Source organism: Achroia grisella, unplaced genomic scaffold, assembly GCF_030625045.1.
Source record: "Achroia grisella isolate CSIRO2021 unplaced genomic scaffold, CSIRO_AGI_Agris_v1 utg241, whole genome shotgun sequence".
Lineage (NCBI taxonomy): Eukaryota > Metazoa > Arthropoda > Insecta > Lepidoptera > Pyralidae > Achroia > Achroia grisella.
In genome coordinates, this window is record NW_026712734.1 from 340,153 (window position 1) to 359,644 (window position 19,492).

At 30.9% G+C, this 19,492-nt stretch overlaps 3 protein-coding genes across 6 annotated transcripts in view; 1 reads left to right on the plus strand and 2 right to left on the minus strand.

The window, feature by feature from the left end:
* The window catches only part of LOC131842530 (kinesin-like protein KIF19), a 22,621-nt gene extending 12,635 nt beyond the window's left edge, over positions 1–9,986 (minus strand). Inside the window, exons 1-4 of one of the 2 annotated variants that reach the window (XM_059191097.1) lie at positions 9,912–9,986; positions 6,576–6,644; positions 5,284–5,394; positions 4,676–4,858 (exon numbers count right to left, since the gene is read on the minus strand). In XM_059191097.1, the coding sequence (XP_059047080.1) occupies positions 4,676–4,858; positions 5,284–5,394; positions 6,576–6,644; positions 9,912–9,986 (438 nt within the window). Of the gene's footprint in view, positions 1–4,675; positions 4,859–5,283; positions 5,395–6,575; positions 6,645–9,911 lie in introns of those variants that run through there. The other variant, XM_059191096.1, reaches the window with a different exon arrangement.
* LOC131842531 (mitochondrial dicarboxylate carrier) overlaps positions 1–18,153 on the plus strand; it is a 24,731-nt gene extending 6,578 nt beyond the window's left edge. Inside the window, exons 1-6 of one of the 3 annotated variants that reach the window (XM_059191099.1) lie at positions 13,092–13,456; positions 14,860–15,035; positions 15,629–15,741; positions 16,231–16,370; positions 16,698–16,905; positions 17,744–18,153. In XM_059191099.1, coding sequence (XP_059047082.1) covers positions 14,864–15,035; positions 15,629–15,741; positions 16,231–16,370; positions 16,698–16,905; positions 17,744–17,986 — 876 coding nt within the window. In that variant the 5' untranslated portion in view covers positions 13,092–13,456; positions 14,860–14,863 and the 3' untranslated portion in view covers positions 17,987–18,153. Of the gene's footprint in view, positions 1–13,091; positions 13,457–14,696; positions 14,734–14,859; positions 15,036–15,628; positions 15,742–16,230; positions 16,371–16,697; positions 16,906–17,743 lie in introns of those variants that run through there. The other 2 variants (XM_059191098.1, XM_059191100.1) reach the window with 2 other exon arrangements.
* On the minus strand, positions 12,276–13,849 carry LOC131842532 (elongator complex protein 6). The gene is made up of 2 exons (XM_059191101.1): positions 13,770–13,849; positions 12,276–13,042 (listed from the first exon to the last, which is right to left on the minus strand). Exon 2 carries the CDS (start codon positions 13,039–13,041, stop codon positions 12,301–12,303), a length of 741 nt encoding a protein of 246 aa, XP_059047084.1. The 5' UTR covers position 13,042; positions 13,770–13,849; the 3' UTR covers positions 12,276–12,300.
* Positions 18,154–19,492: the final 1,339 nt, after the last annotated feature.

The following is a 19,492-nucleotide window of genomic DNA, read 5'->3' on the forward strand; positions in this document are numbered from 1 at the left end:
AAATCCATGGACAAAGTTTTAATTTAATAAAGTTATTAAAATAATAATTAATTAATAAAATAATATAAGAATAAGCAAAATTTTGAATTAAAATATAACAATAACAAATGCGTATATGTACAATAACAACCCGGCCCCATCTAGCTTCAGACTGTAGAGACCTACATACATACATTTTTTTTACATAAATACGAGTATCATAAATGTACTGGGGTATTATTTATTATTATATTGTATACTAGCTGTTACCCGTGACTTCGTACTCGTAGAATTTAACATTTTTATTATTAAACTATATTTTTAATAAAATTAGCTTAAGTTACTCCATATGACAGTGGCTCTGCGAATAAATGTCTTGTCAAAATAGGTCCACCCGTTTCAAAGTTTGACAAGAACAAACAGACATACAAACAATTTATTTTAATTAACATTTTGATGTAAGTACCGTATGCATACTTTCTTTAAAATTACAAACACTCCGCAATGGTCTTTATTAGTCTATATATACCTACAGATTTTATGTATTCTTTACTAATACTGTGGTCAAGAATGTAGTTTATGGTATAATATATTTTATGGACGTAATACCATATTCCTCATTGATCTTTGTTCTGTATTTCTGGTAAATTTCATCTAATGTAAATCGCTCTTGTACTTCAGGTGTAAAATTGCAACAAATACCTAAATATATAGGTACCTCCTTTGTTATTATATTATAAACACCTTAAACAGGCTTAAACAAAATCTACAAGCTGTATGCATCATATATCACAACTGATGGGATATAAATAAAATACAAATAGTTTTATAAAGTAAAGAATAAATAAATTATTATGTTTACACTACTCTAACCTAGGCGGTGCGGTGGCGGTGAATTATAGCGTTTTTTAAATCAAACGTTCCTTTATTTTGCTGTAACATATACCTATTATATATTGATACCTACATCTCTATCTCTAATTTATGAAAAACTGTGTCTATCTAGATACAGTTTTTCATAAATGGAAAAGTATATCTATCTATCTTTTTGTTACCTTTAATAGCTCGTAATCAAATTTGACATAAAGATAGGTTTTCACAACATCAAGGACAGACACGGGCTATATTTTCTTGAATATAGACTTTATTAAAAAAATTTACTAAATCACAATTAACCATTATAATTATAACATTCCTTGTACAATAATGACAAATATCTTATATACTTCAACTGAACAATGAACAAATAACCTTACGTGTATTATAGATATTAAATAATTTGGAAATTTCTGAAGCGTGCACTTCTAGCAACCAACCTTCGTCAATATGCATAAGAAATGAGGTCGTTAGGCCGATTCCGGCTGGTCAAGGTCTGCCGTTACATTTCCATAAACTGCGGAGATCCATTGTAATTAACGTAGGTAATATTAAAATGAAAATAAAAAGAATGAGTACTTAAACAATACAATAATTTTCATAAGTAGATATTGTTCGATTAGGAAATATGGTACATTACTGAGCAACCGTTTCTCTTTGTTCAATATTCACTATGACATAACTATTAATTATCGGATTGCTAATTTTCTAAAATACAAAAATCACTTACAAAAAACAGTTCTTCTATCTACTATACTTATGTGGAAAAGTGATACTGATATGTAAGATAATAAGGTTGATTGTAATATGCTCACGATTTGCCACAAATCACTACAAAACAAGCAAAATTTCAGTTCACTTATTTTAATGCCCAAACAGCTTGCTTTGTAAGCTTCCAGTTTGGGTCATCCGCAGATATTTACGGGCCGCTGGGTACGGACCGCTGGGTACGGACCTGGAGTATATGCTCACGTCATACATTTACGCCTATTAGTGAAATTGGAAGCTGGAATTTTGTAAGTTGTGTTTGACGGAGATAAGACAATTGAATTACGGATAAGTGGCATGACATCTAAGCTCTCCAGAAAGGCTACGGATGAGTGGAACCACGGGCGTCACGTGACCGCGTGATGTTTCTGGTACTTTTTATATAAATAATCTACTATGAAAATGTAAGTTACAAAGTATTATCACTTCACTATTTTATATATTTTGTTAAAAGTTTACATCATCATTACATAGTATGAAACAAAGTCGCTGTAGCTGTCTGTCCCTATGTATTCTTAAGTCTTTAAAACTACGCAACGGATATTGAAGTGGTTTTTTAATAGATAGAGTGATTCAAGAGAAAGATTTACATGTACACCCATGCGAAGTCGGGGCCAGTAGCTAGTTAAGTTATAATTTCCCAATGTCAAAATGTTTTCAATGAGACGTTGACTTTAAGAAAATAATTTAAATTCAAAAATCATTTATTTATGTACCTATAATATTTTAGCCGCTTATGTCTATAACGTCAAATATAGATCCAATTGCGAAGAACTGGCAATCAACTCTATTGAATTACTTAACTAAATTTGTTGACAATATTATGATAGTGCTTCTTAGTAACTGTAAATTAATTTTAAACCTTTCGTGATTATACAATTGCATCGTAAATATTACAGTTTATTTTTTTTACTTTCACATAAAGAATAAGAAAAGAATGGTTTTAGGTTTTAAATGTAAGTGTGCGTACGTTTATACTTTAAACATAGAAGTGTGTCTGGGATATGACTTTTAACTTTTTTTAACGTTTAATGTTTTATTTATAACTTTTAAAAACATATAGTAGAGCAAATTATGAAAGCTCAACTATATTACGATATGTAATTGCATACAGCTTTAAACCCATTACATAATTATGATATAAACATTGAATAACGAATTAGGTGTATACCTGTATACATATTTAAAGTCAACTGAACAATAAACGAAGGCTACCTAGGTCACGAGCCATCCTGTAAATTGACTGAACATTGTCGCAAAGCAAACAGAGTGCGTAAATATATATCAACGTGTTATCTACACATTGTCGGTAATCATTCATTGTGATAAGTGATAGTTAGATTTATCATTATAATGTTAAATCAAATTTCAATTTTAGAATCATTTACGGCTGCTAAAATTTTCTTTTAAACTATTTGCGGCATATTGCCATACTAATAGGCAAACAAACAAATAGTAATAAATATTTACAAGCACAGTCATATTTGCTTGTAAATTTATATTTTATAATCTTAAAACATTAGGTTCTACTAGAGTCCACAAGAGAGACTGCAATATAGAGTCCTGAGCGACTTTATAATCATGTTATGGTAGGTATATGTAATTTAAGTTAAAAATGACACAGATAAAAAAGTACAGTTGAAAGAAAATTAATATTTTTGAACAATAATTATTCTATAAGAATAAATTATTTCAATATAACTTCATATTCCATACTCAACTTCAACTCAAAAGGTTTCTAGAGCTGTTGAAGATAGTAAAATGGTAAATGGTTAAAGTAAAATGGTCGAAATTAATTTATACTTAATATTTTATTTACATTTTACTAGTAGTAGCAACATTGTCATAAAAATATTATCAATATAAAATTACGCCTTCCTTAATGTTTTAGCGACCGAAGTCCCGAGCCCGCTTGGAGATTGACGTGATGTTCTCTTTACTTGATATCTACTTCCATCGTTTTGTATTTTTTTAGAAAATTACTTATGGGTGCTTATGTATGATAGAGAATAAAATTTATTATATTTACTTTCATAGCATATTTATAGTGCACAAAAGTATCTCGATACCAACACAGGAAGTTTAAATAATAAAATGAAAGTTAAGAGAAGGTCGGCTTTTCATTAAGGTGACTCGAGTGAGCCGCCTCTACCGCCAGTCAATGTGACCTTGCCGGAAGTGTCTGCTGAATGAATAATGGAAACATGCTATTAGCTACCTTTCAACCAAATTTTCCAACAATTACACCTTTCTATAGTGTATCGACTATGGAACATATCATTAAAAGCGCTTCTTTTCTTTGTACCTAAAAGATAATATTTCGTCGTGGTATGTAGGTAGATATATTATAAGTTTAATGTATTTGCTTATAATTTTACCGGTTATTTCAGTGCGTAAATACTCTCAAAGAATATCGACGAATACTAGAATTACCTTTAAATAAATGCAAACATCTGTTAAATCATATTTACTGAGAAAAACCTATTACTCACTAAACGATTACATGAATGACGAGCATGGCAATAGTGGTTCAAGCACGGGATTTTCATTTTAATGTTAGACTCTACATAAGTACACAATTTAAATAAACTGGCTTTAAAAATAAGAAACTTTATAAGGTTTTTTGCCGTTTCTTCTCAATTGAATGTGTATACTGTACTGGGGTAGGTTAGGTAAGTTAAAAAAAATTATAATATAAAAAAAATTAGCTCATAAACGGCAAAAATGTTCTACAAGAAAAAAATATTTGTGATTTTGATGAATGGGAAATTAATTGCATAGAAATTCTATCATAATAATGCCAAATAAAATATTCATTGAAAATTGATAATGCTTATTTTTATTTTACTTTTATTTGGCCACTAATCCTGCGTACGTTAGTTCAAATTGTCCAAACTCATAATAGATAAGTTTTTATATACCAACCTGCGTTTAGATTTAACGTAACCTAGAGTAGGTAATGCATTACATTATTATCCACATATCTATTAAACTTACCAAGTTATTTCTCCCCAACAAGGTTGAATTATCAAAACAGAAGATTGGTACATACTTCGTGTGACTGATGTTCACTCTCGGCGATGCTCGTAAAGAGGTGGTTCAAGGCACGCGACATGAGGCCCGTCATGGTATGAGTCTTGCCAGCACCTGTTGCCCCATATGCAAACACAGCCCCAGCAAAACCACGAAGAGTGTCCCCCACTAATGGCGCACAAACAGTGTCGTAAACGTCCTCCTGAAAAAAAAAGTACTTATTAACTCAATATAAAGAATATGCATTACCCTATATTTATATACTTTATTTTTTATTTACTTTACCAAGGGGAAACTACGGTCTTAAGAATCAATCAAAATAATAGGTTTGCACATACTTATTTATACATCCACGACATACAATTTTTTTGTTTTGTTTGAGAAATTAGTATTATTAATTTTATATCTTTATGATATATTTGATGCATGTAACTGTGCATCAACGTTGAAACAAAGAAATATCAGAAAAATCCTAAAAACATTTCTTTTACTATGCGGGCATCGAACGTCGTATTTATTATATATATATATATACAGCATCGTCCTAATTAAAACAGTACTAAACCGACCGAGGTCGTCAATAATTGAATACTCAACAATGGCATGTATGTGGTATGTACGACATACTTGAGTACTATCCTCGCCAAAAACTCGATCATACACGTAGTGTTTGTCGTTAAGCCGCCGCTGTCGCAGAACGTCACGCCGACTGTCTGCCTCCTCTTCTAAAACCAGCATCTATACAACATACAATATAATATATTATTATTTATCAATATGTTAAATATTAGTTCATGGATTTGAGATCTAAATTTATCTATCTTTTAAGTGATTTTTGAAGCTGTGGTAACAAATAAACAAACAAACATATAATGACTTTTAATCGGCGTTATAGGACAGTGCATTCTCCTGCGCTAACGGTACCTATATACGTTGACGGGGCCACAGTGGAGTATAAAATGAGCTTGGGGTTAGGTGACAAATTCACGATGGGGGTCGACTTTGCATGGCACATTGCTAGCACTGTAGTCCCCATTGCTAATGATCCCTTTCCCTTATAAACAAAGATGCAACTACCTACCTATTTATAATGATAGTGATCTACATTATAATTTTGTAAAGAAGATGGAGTTCACTGTTACAAATCCACAATTTTATCTGGATAAGTACCTAAGTCTTGACAGTTATATGACAGTTATTATCTACGTTAATAAATAATAGCTTGATATAACTTCGTTTAATATTCTGTTGTGTCGATGCTGTTTCCTCACTCTACTTAATATAAAAGAATTGACTATACTTTCCTAATAATTTTACATGTTTTAGTTTTGTTGTAAGGACAATGTATTCTCTCTTGACCAAAAAAAAATAAACCTACCTATATGTACATCATGTACATGTATACAGCCAATGACCTAAGTAGTAGATTTGAATTCAGTGGAACAACTATAATGCGCAAACAGCAACTCATGCCTTTAGTTTGTACTTAGAATGTTTTGTAGGACTATTTATTCTACTATTATAATTATCCATCGAGTTCGATAAGTTCGTACCACATATTCGCACCTTCCATAAAAACTTATGTAATTTTAAAGACATTCACACATTCACATTAATAGTGATTTTATTGGTTGCAGTTTTGTCTTATTACTGAATTTTTATAAATCCAAACATTGATAATGCTTTTTCACAATCGCTTATGCTGTTACTTTACTTAAAACTTACAGTAGGTTCAAGAGATAAGTCGGTACGAATAAAAATTCAAAATCCTCTAAAAATATTCTATATAACGGTACAATTTATCGATAAAAAAAAACTTATTCGTTTTCGTTTATTCGTTACATAATTAATGCAGGTGTATTAATATGCGCTTACAAAGAAAATGTGTACCAAAATAAATAAATATTATACTCTGTAACCTTATCGCTGACCACGTGGACGATCCGAGGACCTTCATCGGCGCGCAGCGGTCGCACGCGCACCGCCACCTGTCACACAAACATGTAGGTATTAAAATCAATAAATACCCAGATTTTTATTGAAAATATTTATAAAAATATAATCATCGTTGTATAATATTCTTAGTTTATTTATCCACTACCAAATTATTTATTAGTACGTAGATACTTAGATAGATACCTAATACTAATTGTGTCACTTTTTCTACCGCTGTTCGACATACATAGACCGTATAAGCTACAAGGTCAATAAAGGTTATTCAACAATCTCCTATCTTATAACTACTGATTATAAAAAGTCTTAAACTTCTAATCTTAAGCTATTCCTACGTCAGAAAATTAAAGAAGTTTATTGCCTGAACGATTCTTTGGCTGCTGTAAGACATTGAATGGCTACATAGGTGACTTTGTATATGATGTATTTGAATTTAAAATAAATCTGTATTATTGTAAACATGTATAACTTTTATTTGAAAAGAATACGAGCTGAGTTTCTTGTCAGTTCTTCTCGAAATCATTCCGAACTGACGGTAGATTTGACATATCATAAGAGTCTGTAATAGACCTACATGAATAATGATATTTTGAATTTGAACTTTTACACAATAACGAACGTAGGACTTCAAAAATTAAATTATGTATTTTTCATGATATATCATTTTATTAAGATATTATGAAGTAAAATGTTCTAAGAAAATAAAATAGGTACATACAAGTATATATACTAATATATCTACACGTATACATACAAAAGAATGGTTATGAAAAATAGTCGCAACAAATCCTAATTGGCAATGATCAATACAAATCCAATTTAATTGAAACAATGTTTTTAATGTCAACCAATTTATTTACGTTACACAATTTTGATAGTATATGAGCCCTGTGGTATCTAATTATAAAGCTATTTCTCAGTTTTTCAAACAATACTAGATAACAACGGTTGGGAATATCGTTTAAAATAAGTAGGTTCTTCTCTACATATACGTAAGTAGGTAAATACGTACCGTGAGAGCTTAGCGTCAAGAACGAGACTTTGGAAGGGACTTTGACTAGGGAGTCGAATATATTTCTAACTAATACCCTAATAGCAACAAATTGTAGTGTCGAATTTAGACATGATATCAGACAGTACAGTTCGGAGGAGCTTCCTCTCGCGTACGCTTGGATTATGAACTACCTACCGAGGTTTTCTCCAGGTGGGCATGGGGATATAAAGGGTATATAAAGTTTTCTTAAAGGTCGGCAACGTGCACGTGACTCCCATGGTGTTTCAGGCATCCATAGGCTACGATAACCGTTTACTGTAGATGAGCCGTATGCTTGTTTGCCACCATCGTAGAATTAAAAAAAAAAGACCTAAACCTAAAAAGTTACTTCAATTTATATATCATAAAGCCATTTAGCTTTCCAGTGAATGAAACACCGACATCAAACCAAAATTTTATCCTAGAGACTGCAGTAGGCTTCCTGTTGGATTCAAATATATCCAGCAAATTGTATGCATATCATGGCAGGCATGTGTTGCGTTCACCTCAACATCAATAGTTGACAATGATGCAATATTGATAGTCTACCCCCTACGGGATAGCATTGTGACGGTACTTTACCTAGGTGTAGATTATTTTTTAAACTTATTGTGTACTTATATACTATTATGACAATAATTCTATTTCGGTCGCTGTATATAACATATATGTAGTGACTGTACGTATATAGGTAACTATATGACTATTTATTTACACTATGCATCGACTGCAGCTGTGCATAACGTTCTATTTCTATACGAGATATTTTTATGCTAAAACAGTTCCCTGTTAACATACTACAAAGTCGCTAGCCAACGGTCAAGGCCTCTATACTACTTCCTATATACACAAGGCAAACTTAGGGAGGTAGATACTTAAATTCTGTCGTATCGTGACCATTACAAATGCTTATATAGATAGAGCTTATATGATTTTTATGCATTGTGATTACAAAATTCTTATTCTGCTTATATAGAACCACTATCCACCTACTTTTGCCTCATAACGTTCCAAAATTTTTTCCCTTATTCATACCATTCGCCATATAAAATAAATTCATTGACACACCTCTAAACCAAAATGTATGCATACATGCGATTTCAGAGGAGTTTCCTAATGCATTCGCTTGTAGAATTAGTTCCTGCCGAGGCTTTCGGACAAGACTTCCTGCATACAACTTAAGATAATAATGCAACGAGCAAGTGACATGTCTAATATTCTAAGTCATGCTATTCCTTGTAATCTCACTAATCTCTTACCATCTGGTTGATTGACGCCGTCGTATACCTACATACAACCTGTTCTCAGACTCTCGAGTGAAAATTAAATACCAACATAGATATATACTATATGCCGATTGCCTATAAATTTGTTATTTAAAACATATATTGTATGTATTCATACATACGAGTATAAAGTACAGAGTTACTGTATCCAAAAAATCTTTAAATCTTTCTTAAACCTATACGACAACAATTTTAAATTAGTAGTACCTAGTACCTACCTATATGACCACTGCATTGTCATTATTTATAATAAGTGCAATATATACACTGACAGTATAAAAGTATATTCACCGCATTGCATCGCGTGTTTTCATAGATAGACAAACAGGCACCAGCTACGCAATAATGATAAATCTATAAATTGATAAGAGCCCTTTTTCCATCATTTTAGTGATAACAGTATGCTGTATTTCTATTTTCTATCTAATTTGTTAATATACGGCGTCAAACGTTTAATAATTATTATTTACATGTAAATTTTAGGTATATCCGAGATGAGCAAGTTAGATAAATTATCGACTGTCGTCATCATTGGGAACGTAATACTAGACATGCCCACATTCTTTAAGTATCCAATTTAGAAAGTAAATCTACCGTCGTCACTCGGATTTCGATGTTTCGATCGCATGAAAAAAAAATACAAATCGACACAAAAAGATGTTTACATCAGGCACATTCCTTAAGCTAGCTATACGGGTATCCAAAATAAATCATACATCGGAAAGATAAATGACTACGCCAAGACATTTTCAAAAATATATAATTTGCGATGTTTGGGCTCAGTTTAGGATAGCAATCACCTAACCTACTAAAATGTATGATTACGTCAATCTTATCATTGTAACGATAACTGAAATTTAATGATAGAAGCATTAACTGTAATTCACAGGATATGTTGTTTATTGCGTAATTTCATCATGAAACTAGTGGAATTTTTTATCTCAATTTTTAGTTTAGTTTTCATTAATCAGTAAAGTACCCACCATCAACTTTTCTTCGGTAACGGTGCGTACACCACCATGGTGTTTATCCGGAGTGGTTAGATTGCTCTGAGTCATTGCATATCTCCTCTAAACGGATTCTAGAATAGCACTGATAAGAATAAGTTCCCTCGTTCACATTCAAACTATTTGACGTTATTCGGTACCATACGAATACCCACAACAATCTATATTATTTTAAAAGTAATCAATCATACAGAATTATTCGTTCTAGAGGCAATTTAGGTTATAACATATATGACGACAATTCATTAATCGTATGGCATGATAATTGCAGAGGCACGGGTCAGGCGGTTTCCACCCTTGCAACTTCACGTGGACTGAGCGCTGATCAAAATACAACCTTCGGTTTGTATGGTTGCTAGGGCAACAAACAATCACTACAAATAAAGTTAGTATCAGTATGATGGTCGACTGTACTCAAAAAATAACTCAAATGGTATGTAAGTGTTACTGATCCACTAATAGGCAAGAGATTGTTGGTAATGGGATCTAACGACTCCATTGCTAACAATGTACTATGCATCTATTTCTGTTGGCCTCCACGCGATTTCATATAGAAACCATCGTAGTTAATTCTGGAGGATTCTATAGATCTATGAAATTACTGATAGATATCTTTTTTTACACTACGACTGTTACCGTCTATACCTACATGGTTGAAACATAAGTGCGCTTTGCCGGCCCTTAAGAAAGTATATAGGGTATATATAACTAGGGTATATTGAAAAACCTCAAGCTATAGTATCTAGAGAAAACTTCGGCAGGTACCTACATTTCACAATCTAAGTGTACTCGGGAAATCCTCTGAAACCGCACTGTCCGAAACCACTTAGGTCCAAGGTAATTCAGGGTTCGATGTATTTCTTTTTGAAAATGTTACGCGATAATTATATTAATTTCAGATCTAATTTTACGATTCTGTTGTAATCAACAATGTTTATACTTTACATAAGTTCCATAAACAATAATTTTGTTGAGTAACATCATTCTTTATGGAATATCTATTTATTGTTTCTAATGCCACACAATGCATTTTTTAATAATTAGAGAGAAGACTGTAGCGTACTGGTTATATACCACAACTTAAACCAGTCGTAATTACGAATCTGGTCGACAATTTATATTACTGACTGGTGATTGAAACAACGACAACAAAACCCTTGCAATAACCAGTGAAATACGGGCATACCAAGTGTAGCATTTACAATGATGCCTCACTGTCATTGACTATAGACTATCTACCCCATCTGGAATAACAGTCATAAAGGTATATTAGTATTAATCAGATTTTGAAGAGAAAATGTAATAATTATAACTTAAAAAAAAGTAAGTACATCTTTCATGGGACATTGTATACGTTTTTATAATAAATTGCCCGATAATGTTTTGAATTTAAATGAAAGGAAATTTAAGATACATGTAAAAAATACACTTTGCGCTAAAGCTTATTATAAAATAAACGACTACTTGAATGACTACAATGCGTGGACTTAATTACTATATCTTATTGTAAATTTAGTAATGACATATTGTAATTTAAATAATGTAAATTAAATATTGTAATGGGTGAAAACTGTGATTGGTACAGTTTATGCTGTAAATAATATAAATGACGTAGTGGAGTAACTTGAAACAGTCATGCTCGCTATAAAGTTCAAACTTGTGGCGGCGTGGTGGGCCGGGTCGATGTGCTCCCTCCATTATGGTTGAGTGCAATGATGGCTGGCTCATCCGTCATACTCGTGTACGGGTGCTGCTTGTGGGGACTGGTCTGTTCAGGTTGCGAACACTGATTAGATTTTTTGATTTTTTTTATATAGCATATGCTGGTGGTCACTCTATTCTCCCAAATTTGAATTTAAATGAAATAGTATTATTGTAAATGTGTACAACATTAAAAAAAAATACGAGCTGAGTTTCTTGTCAGTTCTTCTCACCTCGAAATCATTCCGAACTGACTGTAGATTTGACATATCATAAGAGTCTGTAATAGACCTACATGAATAAAGATATTTGAATTTGAATTTGAAAACAATATATTCTTGTGATTAAAGACATTGTTGCAAATTTGTACAAACTAACTAAATACAAAACAACATAAAGACCTGAGCTTTGCATGGGTGCAATGCAAATGTTTAAGTTGCTCTGCTTTTCTGTGCTATAATATCAATGTTTTATAAAAAAATTATTAACATTGATATTTAATCACTCTATCTATTGCTGAAAACTGCATTAGAATCCGTTCCATAGTTTAAAAGTTCTACAGATAGAGGCATATACTTTGTTTTATACTGTGTAAAAATATTTTTATATAAGATTAGGTTAAAAATTATACATTCTATGAAATTTTGTAATATTTATATTCAATTTATACAGTGCCAGGAGCAAATAACTTAACACCTCTATCAAATAATTTAAACAAATAATGAGATGCTTTCAATTCCATGGTATACATGTGTTTGATGTTAAATTTTTGTCCAATATATTTTATTGTCAGATGACCTGTAGCATCAGCACTCCAACCTGACTTTAAACTTTCTACTTCTAATAGAATGTGTGCCTTGTGGGATAATAGATTGGCCATTACATTTGTAACATCATCATCACTGGCAACATTACAATGAAACAATATAAATGAACTATACTTTCTAGAAAGGTTCACAAGTTCATTACACATATGATTAACTGATTTTAAATTGAAATCCATATCAAATAAATGGGACACACCATCCAAAATTATATTAACTTTGTCATATTTCTCTGTAATTTTGAGTATTCTCTCATTCAGTTTTGAAATTAGATATTGTATGGAGTTATTGTCCTTCTTTAACAATATGTTAATACATTCTTCACCTAAATCAAAAAATGATATAAGCCCTAACTCCATGTGCCCCTCCAAATTGTAATTCATCTTAGAACCAACATATTGATAATGTGCCATTGAATCATGTGTTGAAATAAGTATAACAGCATTTCTGTTCTTGATACAGTGGCCAAGGACACAGCTTATGATAAAAGAACTGTCACAGTTGTTTATCTCCTTCGCTACAATAACACTCCCTAATGTCTCTCTCTCTAGATGAAGAGCTGCTATGATATCTGACGACATTCTGAAATAAAATTATAATTAAACAAATAAAAATATATATAAAATATACTAAATTCGTCAACTTACTGTCGAGTATCTAATTGTTTGTATATTAAAGAAGTAAATATATAATTAAAAAGTAAATGATGTAAGTAACCAATAAGCGTCATCCAATTATTATTGCCGTTGATTTTACGTTTACTTTTGTAGTTTCGGTATTCGGTCGTACATAAATGGGAGATAAAATCATTCGCACTCGCGCCAGCAGCGTGCGTTGACTTTTACGAACAGCGCATGATTTATTACATAGAGAAATATATAATACATATAAAATATATTAACAGTAATTAATTATTCTTAATTACGAGACAATTTTTTAAAGTATTCACTATATTTTGTGTTGTGTATGGATTTATTATTAGGACTTTTAAAACACGTAAGTCTTATATCTACGTAAGTAGTTTTAACATTTCTAATAATTTAGTTTACATTACTTATAATTATATGTACTTGTTGTGTTGATATAAAAGAAACATTCTACTCGTCCTACAACTTTCCTGAAGGTTATCATAATCGATCTTTAAAGAGTAGTTATTTTATTTTGGTAGTTATATTATTTACTTTAGGCCCATTCATTCATCAATATACTTATTGAATATGTGAAATGATTCCATAGAAAATTGACAATCTCACACTAATTATCTAATTTATTTACTATTACTGCACTTTAATAATTTATACGAAGTTACCTAATTATTTATTTGTCAGGTTGGAGATTCTTATTACTAACTTTACTACTTCAGTTATTCTGTTCTATACACATTGGATTTCATTGGATTGGTGTTCTGTGATATACATATTATTTTTAATATATTTAACGGATCTGGATACAAGTTCTTTTAAGCCTAAAGTTTAAGAAAAGAGGTTTTTGTGTTACGAATTCTGTAATGCTGTAATCATCTCAGTGTCATCCCTAAATTTAAAAAAAAATCCTCCCAAGATGACAAGTCTATTAGTATTACTAGCACAGACTTAAGGACCTTAAAATCAAATCAAAACTGTACATTTTTGTCACATATGTTTTGATATTTCGTTACGTTCCTAATTATTTCTGGTGTAGGCATAACTCAATACGTATTTTTATTAATATTTTATACAAACCTAAAAAGAAATATCTAAACGTAAAAATGGTAACACTGATAAAATACTGTCAAATTACGATTGTCACCTCATCAATACTGCGAGTACTAGATCTACACTGGGATCTCTCAATTTAGTTCGTAGCTCGCAGTTCTCTGAGTTCTCTCTTGTTCGCTGCTAACTGGAATCATAGTAAGGAAGTAGGCTAATCAACTTTGAAACCTATAAGAATTTTTCGCCGCAATTAAGTTCTTATTAAACTAAATAAGAACTTAATTAACAAGCTTTTTACCAAACGAACTAAAGTCTTTCGGAGCGCTCTTCCGAACTAGTTCGTCGGCGAACTACACAAACGTACTGTTGTTTTCTATTTCAATTTTTTTTTTTTTTTTTGGTTCTGTTTTTCTAGCCCATACAGCCATTGTCTTGTAATATTTTCGTATTTTTTTTTTTTTTTAATACTTGTCTTCAGTAGTTATATATCTTGAAATGTTGATATTATACTCGAAAATGGGTTTGTATGTTTCTGTGTTCTTTTAAAGATGATTTTTAAATAAATTACTCTTAACGAAGGTAAAAAATATATCTAAATAATAATAGTATACTTGTTTTATTTAAGAATTTATTGTATGTCTTAAAAAGGATTTACTTTAGAAAACAACACAGAATATTAATTTTTTGCCCTTTATATGGTTACAGAATAATGTCTAAAGCAAACGAAGTAAGGGTATCCCAATGGTATTTTGGGGGATTGGCTTCAGCAGGTGCCGCATGCATAACTCATCCTCTGGACCTACTCAAAGTACAAATGCAAACACAACAGGGAAAAAATATTTCAATGATTAAACTCACTGGAGTTGTGATAAAAAATCAAGGTGAGAATTCTCATGGAAGTCCAGCTCAGGTAGAATTTTATTTGTGGCTTTATTTGTAAAATTACTCTTTTGTTATTATTTAAACTATTAGAACAATTTCTAGCTAGTCTTCTTTTCATGTATAGCTAGAGACATTAGATACTTTTGTCTTTATTATTTATACTAAACCACCAACTTTAATAATTAGAGAATTTTTATACATGACATAACACAATCTGATCTCTAATTAATGGTCTGCACAAGGCAGAAAATAAAGCATTAACATTTTTAGTCAAAAATATAGATAAATGCTGGAGTTTTATAAAAATGTTAATTCTACATATTTTAAAGCTATACTGTACACTTTACAAAATTCACTGTATAAAGGCCAATGTTAGAATGTGAAAAGCTTATCCTCTTTAAGGTGACAAGTAAACAAGTACCTGATGTCCATTCTATTCTAGCTAAGCTTATTTTCTACACTTTCTACTTAAATAAAAATATAAACTAAATTTCTTTTTTTATGGATGATGATGTAATATGGTCTGTATACAACTAATAATTAGTTCAGTATTTAGTTTGGATTTAGTCAATTATTAATAATAATATTTCAGGTGTATTGGGACTATATAATGGGATATCAGCATCTTTATTAAGACAGCTCACATATTCAACGGCTAGATTTGGTATATATGAAATGGCAAAACAGCAATTTGCACCCAAGGATGTAAGTTTGTGATATAACTAATATATCTATCATATTACTTTCATTAGAAAAGAATCATGATAGTGCTTGGTTTTGATGTAATGAAAATAAAAAAATATTTAAAGAAAATGTAACAGTATATACTTTATTATTAGCAACTTGTTTTATCTTTCTATACTAGAATTATAAAGTATAGATATTTAATATACACGACATACTGACAAATTACTAAGCCATAACTTGCTGAAACCAAGTTTGAATAGTATATATACATATTTTTATTACAAGTCTTTGTGTGTCAAACTTGGAATATTGCTTATATTATGTATTTTAGAGACACATACTTTTTGGAAAACAATGTTGAAGAAAATTGTTGGCAATTGATAAATAATAATCTATAAAATTTGTATTCAATCTACAAATTGTCACACAAAGACATGTTTACACACAAAACTAAGCACTGTACAAATAGTGATATGATTTGGATAATTGAACATAAATTTATTTCAGGGAAGCGCTATACCATTTTATATGTCTGCATTCTTGGCAGGCTTAGGTGGATTTGCTGGAGGGTTTGTAGGGAACCCAGCTGATTTAGTCAATGTACGAATGCAAAATGATGTTAAGTTACCTCCTGAACAAAGAAGAAAGTAAGTAAAGTAAAATTTGTAAATAAATGTATACTAAACATAAATAATACACAGAAAGAATCATATTCACTAAATCTGGCAATAATAATAAAAACTTGTATTTTTATAAATAGATTTTATTAGTTTTCATTCAAGGCTGTATTTTTATTATATATTTTTTCATTTTATTTTACACTATAAAAGTAATATTTTCTATTGGCAAGCCAAGAGATATTATAAACTTTAATATATATACTACATACATAATACTATAAATATATATTTACCTCTATAGGTGAATTATATTATAATATTATTAAGTACATATTTATTTTGGCCTTAATTTAGCTACAAAAATGCCCTACATGGTCTTTGGCGAGTAGCTGCCAGTGAGGGTGTGGTCCGCTTGTGGGCTGGCGCCACGATGACTTGCAGTCGGGCTGTGCTCATGACTATTGGTCAACTCTCCTTCTATGATCAAATCAAGGCTATACTGCTTAACAGCCCATATTTTGAAGATAATGTTATTACACATGTAACCTCAAGTTTACTAGCTGTAAGTATATTAATGTTATTGATTATTTGTATCTACTATATATTTTTACTAGCTACTCGCTAAGGCTTCGCATGGGTGTACATGTATTATATGTAAATCTTCCTCTTGAATCACTCTATCTATTAAAAAAAACCACTTCAAAATCCGTTGCGTAGTTTTAAAGATTTAAACATACATAGGCACAGACAGCAACAGCGACTTTGTTTTGTACTATGTAATAATGATTTTAATAGGTGATGATGGTGTACCCAACTGCGTTAATGGTTTATGCTGGCTATCAGTGGAGGATGAGGTCAGTTCAGTTCACCCATCATGATATTTCACCAGGAATTTATCATGATGGTTTCCAGATGAAACATGTAGCGTGGACGTCAACATGCCATGGAATACATTGCTATGTACATTGTATATATGTAGGTATGGGTTTAACAGTCCACATTACTAACAACCCCTTTTCCCGCAAAGTATTTGAAGATTCTTATGTAAGAAAAAGTAAGAAAGTTGCGCGGCCCATTAATTTAAAAAAAAGTTAACATCCTTAAGTTTTCTTTAATAATTGCATCTGTAATGTTGTCTGTTTTGTAATATTTGCATTACAAGATAGAATTATAGACTGTTTGTTACATCTTAATGAAATATGAAGATGGATTGTGTCATGAGGACAAACACAGTACTCTTTTATTTTAGAAAAAGCAGACGAAGTCAGGGGTAGCAGGGTATTATATAATTTATGCTTTATATTTATAGGTACTATTATACATCATCTTACACATGTGTTATGTGTATCAAGTATTTTTATTTCTTTATATAGCTACAGTTTCACATTATGCATTTACAGGGCGCTATAGCAACGACATTAACACAACCTGTAGATGTTCTGAAAACCAGAGCAATGAATGCCAAACCCGGTGAGGTAACAAGTATGCTGCAACTCATCAAAAGCACTGCTAAAGAAAATCCTTTAGCATTCTTTAAAGGTTACATTCCAGCCTTTGCGAGGCTTGCACCCCACACAATACTCACTTTTGTGTTTTTAGAACAACTAAGAATTAATTTTGGCAAAGTTAAAAAGGAACAGTAGCTACTTTTAACTGAATAAGTAGTTACAAACCAACATTACTTCATTAGATGTTTATTTTTGTTATAGATATACATCCGAATTTTAAGCAATGTACTACAAGTACTAAGTGGGTATTATTAATATTGGTTGTTTCCTGGTCATACCATATTTTGTATTATTTTTGCAGTACATTTAATATTTTTGTATATTAATTTTATAACATACCTAATTATTATCGTATTTAATGATACATCTTATTTTAAAGTAAATTTTATTTTATATGCCATATATTTTCGTATTATGATGAAAATAGGATTATAATCACTAATCTCAGGAATCGCTAATTTATTTATCGCCTATTAAGAATATTTAAGCTAAAGCAAATATATAAAATATTATAGAGCTTATATACTTATGAATTTTTATATTAACATATCTTATGTAAATGATAAGAAAATATGTAAAAGACTGTCTATAAGATTAAAGCAGTATTCCTAAAAGTGTCCATAAAATCCATAAATGGAGTTCTTAATTGGATATAAAAAAATATCCAAAGTCAGTTCTACAAGCACTGGTGATTAAGTTTTTTTTATACTTGTACCTATAAGTTATATCTTGTTGTTTCACATTCCTATCGAGACATGATAATGTTGTAATAATTAAGTGTCACACTAATGTAATATAAACCTATAATGGGGCTATTAATAAATGTTACGTCAATTTCACATTGTGATTAAATAAACAGAAATTAACCACGATAGTTTCCAGGGGAACTGTGTGGAGGTCAACTTGACATGGTACATTGCTAGCAATAGGATCATCAGTCCACATCACTAACAATCCGCTTTTCCCCCTATAGATGGCGGTTATCACTTACCATCAGATGGCAAGTTAGCATGTTTGCCATTCCAATCATCTTTGTAGTAGTAACAAGTGGGACAGAGATAGGAAGTATGGGGTTAGACAGAGAAGATTGAAAGTCAATTAATTTTCTACATAATATAACTTCAAGTTTTCAACTATACCAGTACAATGTTTATTTCGTAATATTAAAAATTAAGTGTTATGATATCTGATAGCACATAATCGAATATTAGAAATTTTAAAGTTATTCTATACAAATGGAACAGAACCAAGATATATACATATCCTAGTTCACATAGACAAATTTAACATGGTACATTCAGGTACTGTACTTTGTTTTACTTTATTTATTTGGGAGCTTAAGACAATAATAGTCAGTAATTGTTTGTGTAACTGTGCATGCAACTATTCAAATTTCCTTGCACTTACTAAATTCTACATGATTATACATCGCAACAAAATCAGACCGATCATTTCCTGAAGTAATAAACCATTTCATAGAATAGTTTCTAATATTATGATTCTGGAAATACATCACATTAATATATATAATTTGAAATAAACACTAAGATGGCTATGAATAACATCCGTTGTCGCATTTTAAATAGCCTCATTTATAAATGATATCTCACAGGAGAATAATTTACGATCATATCGTAAATT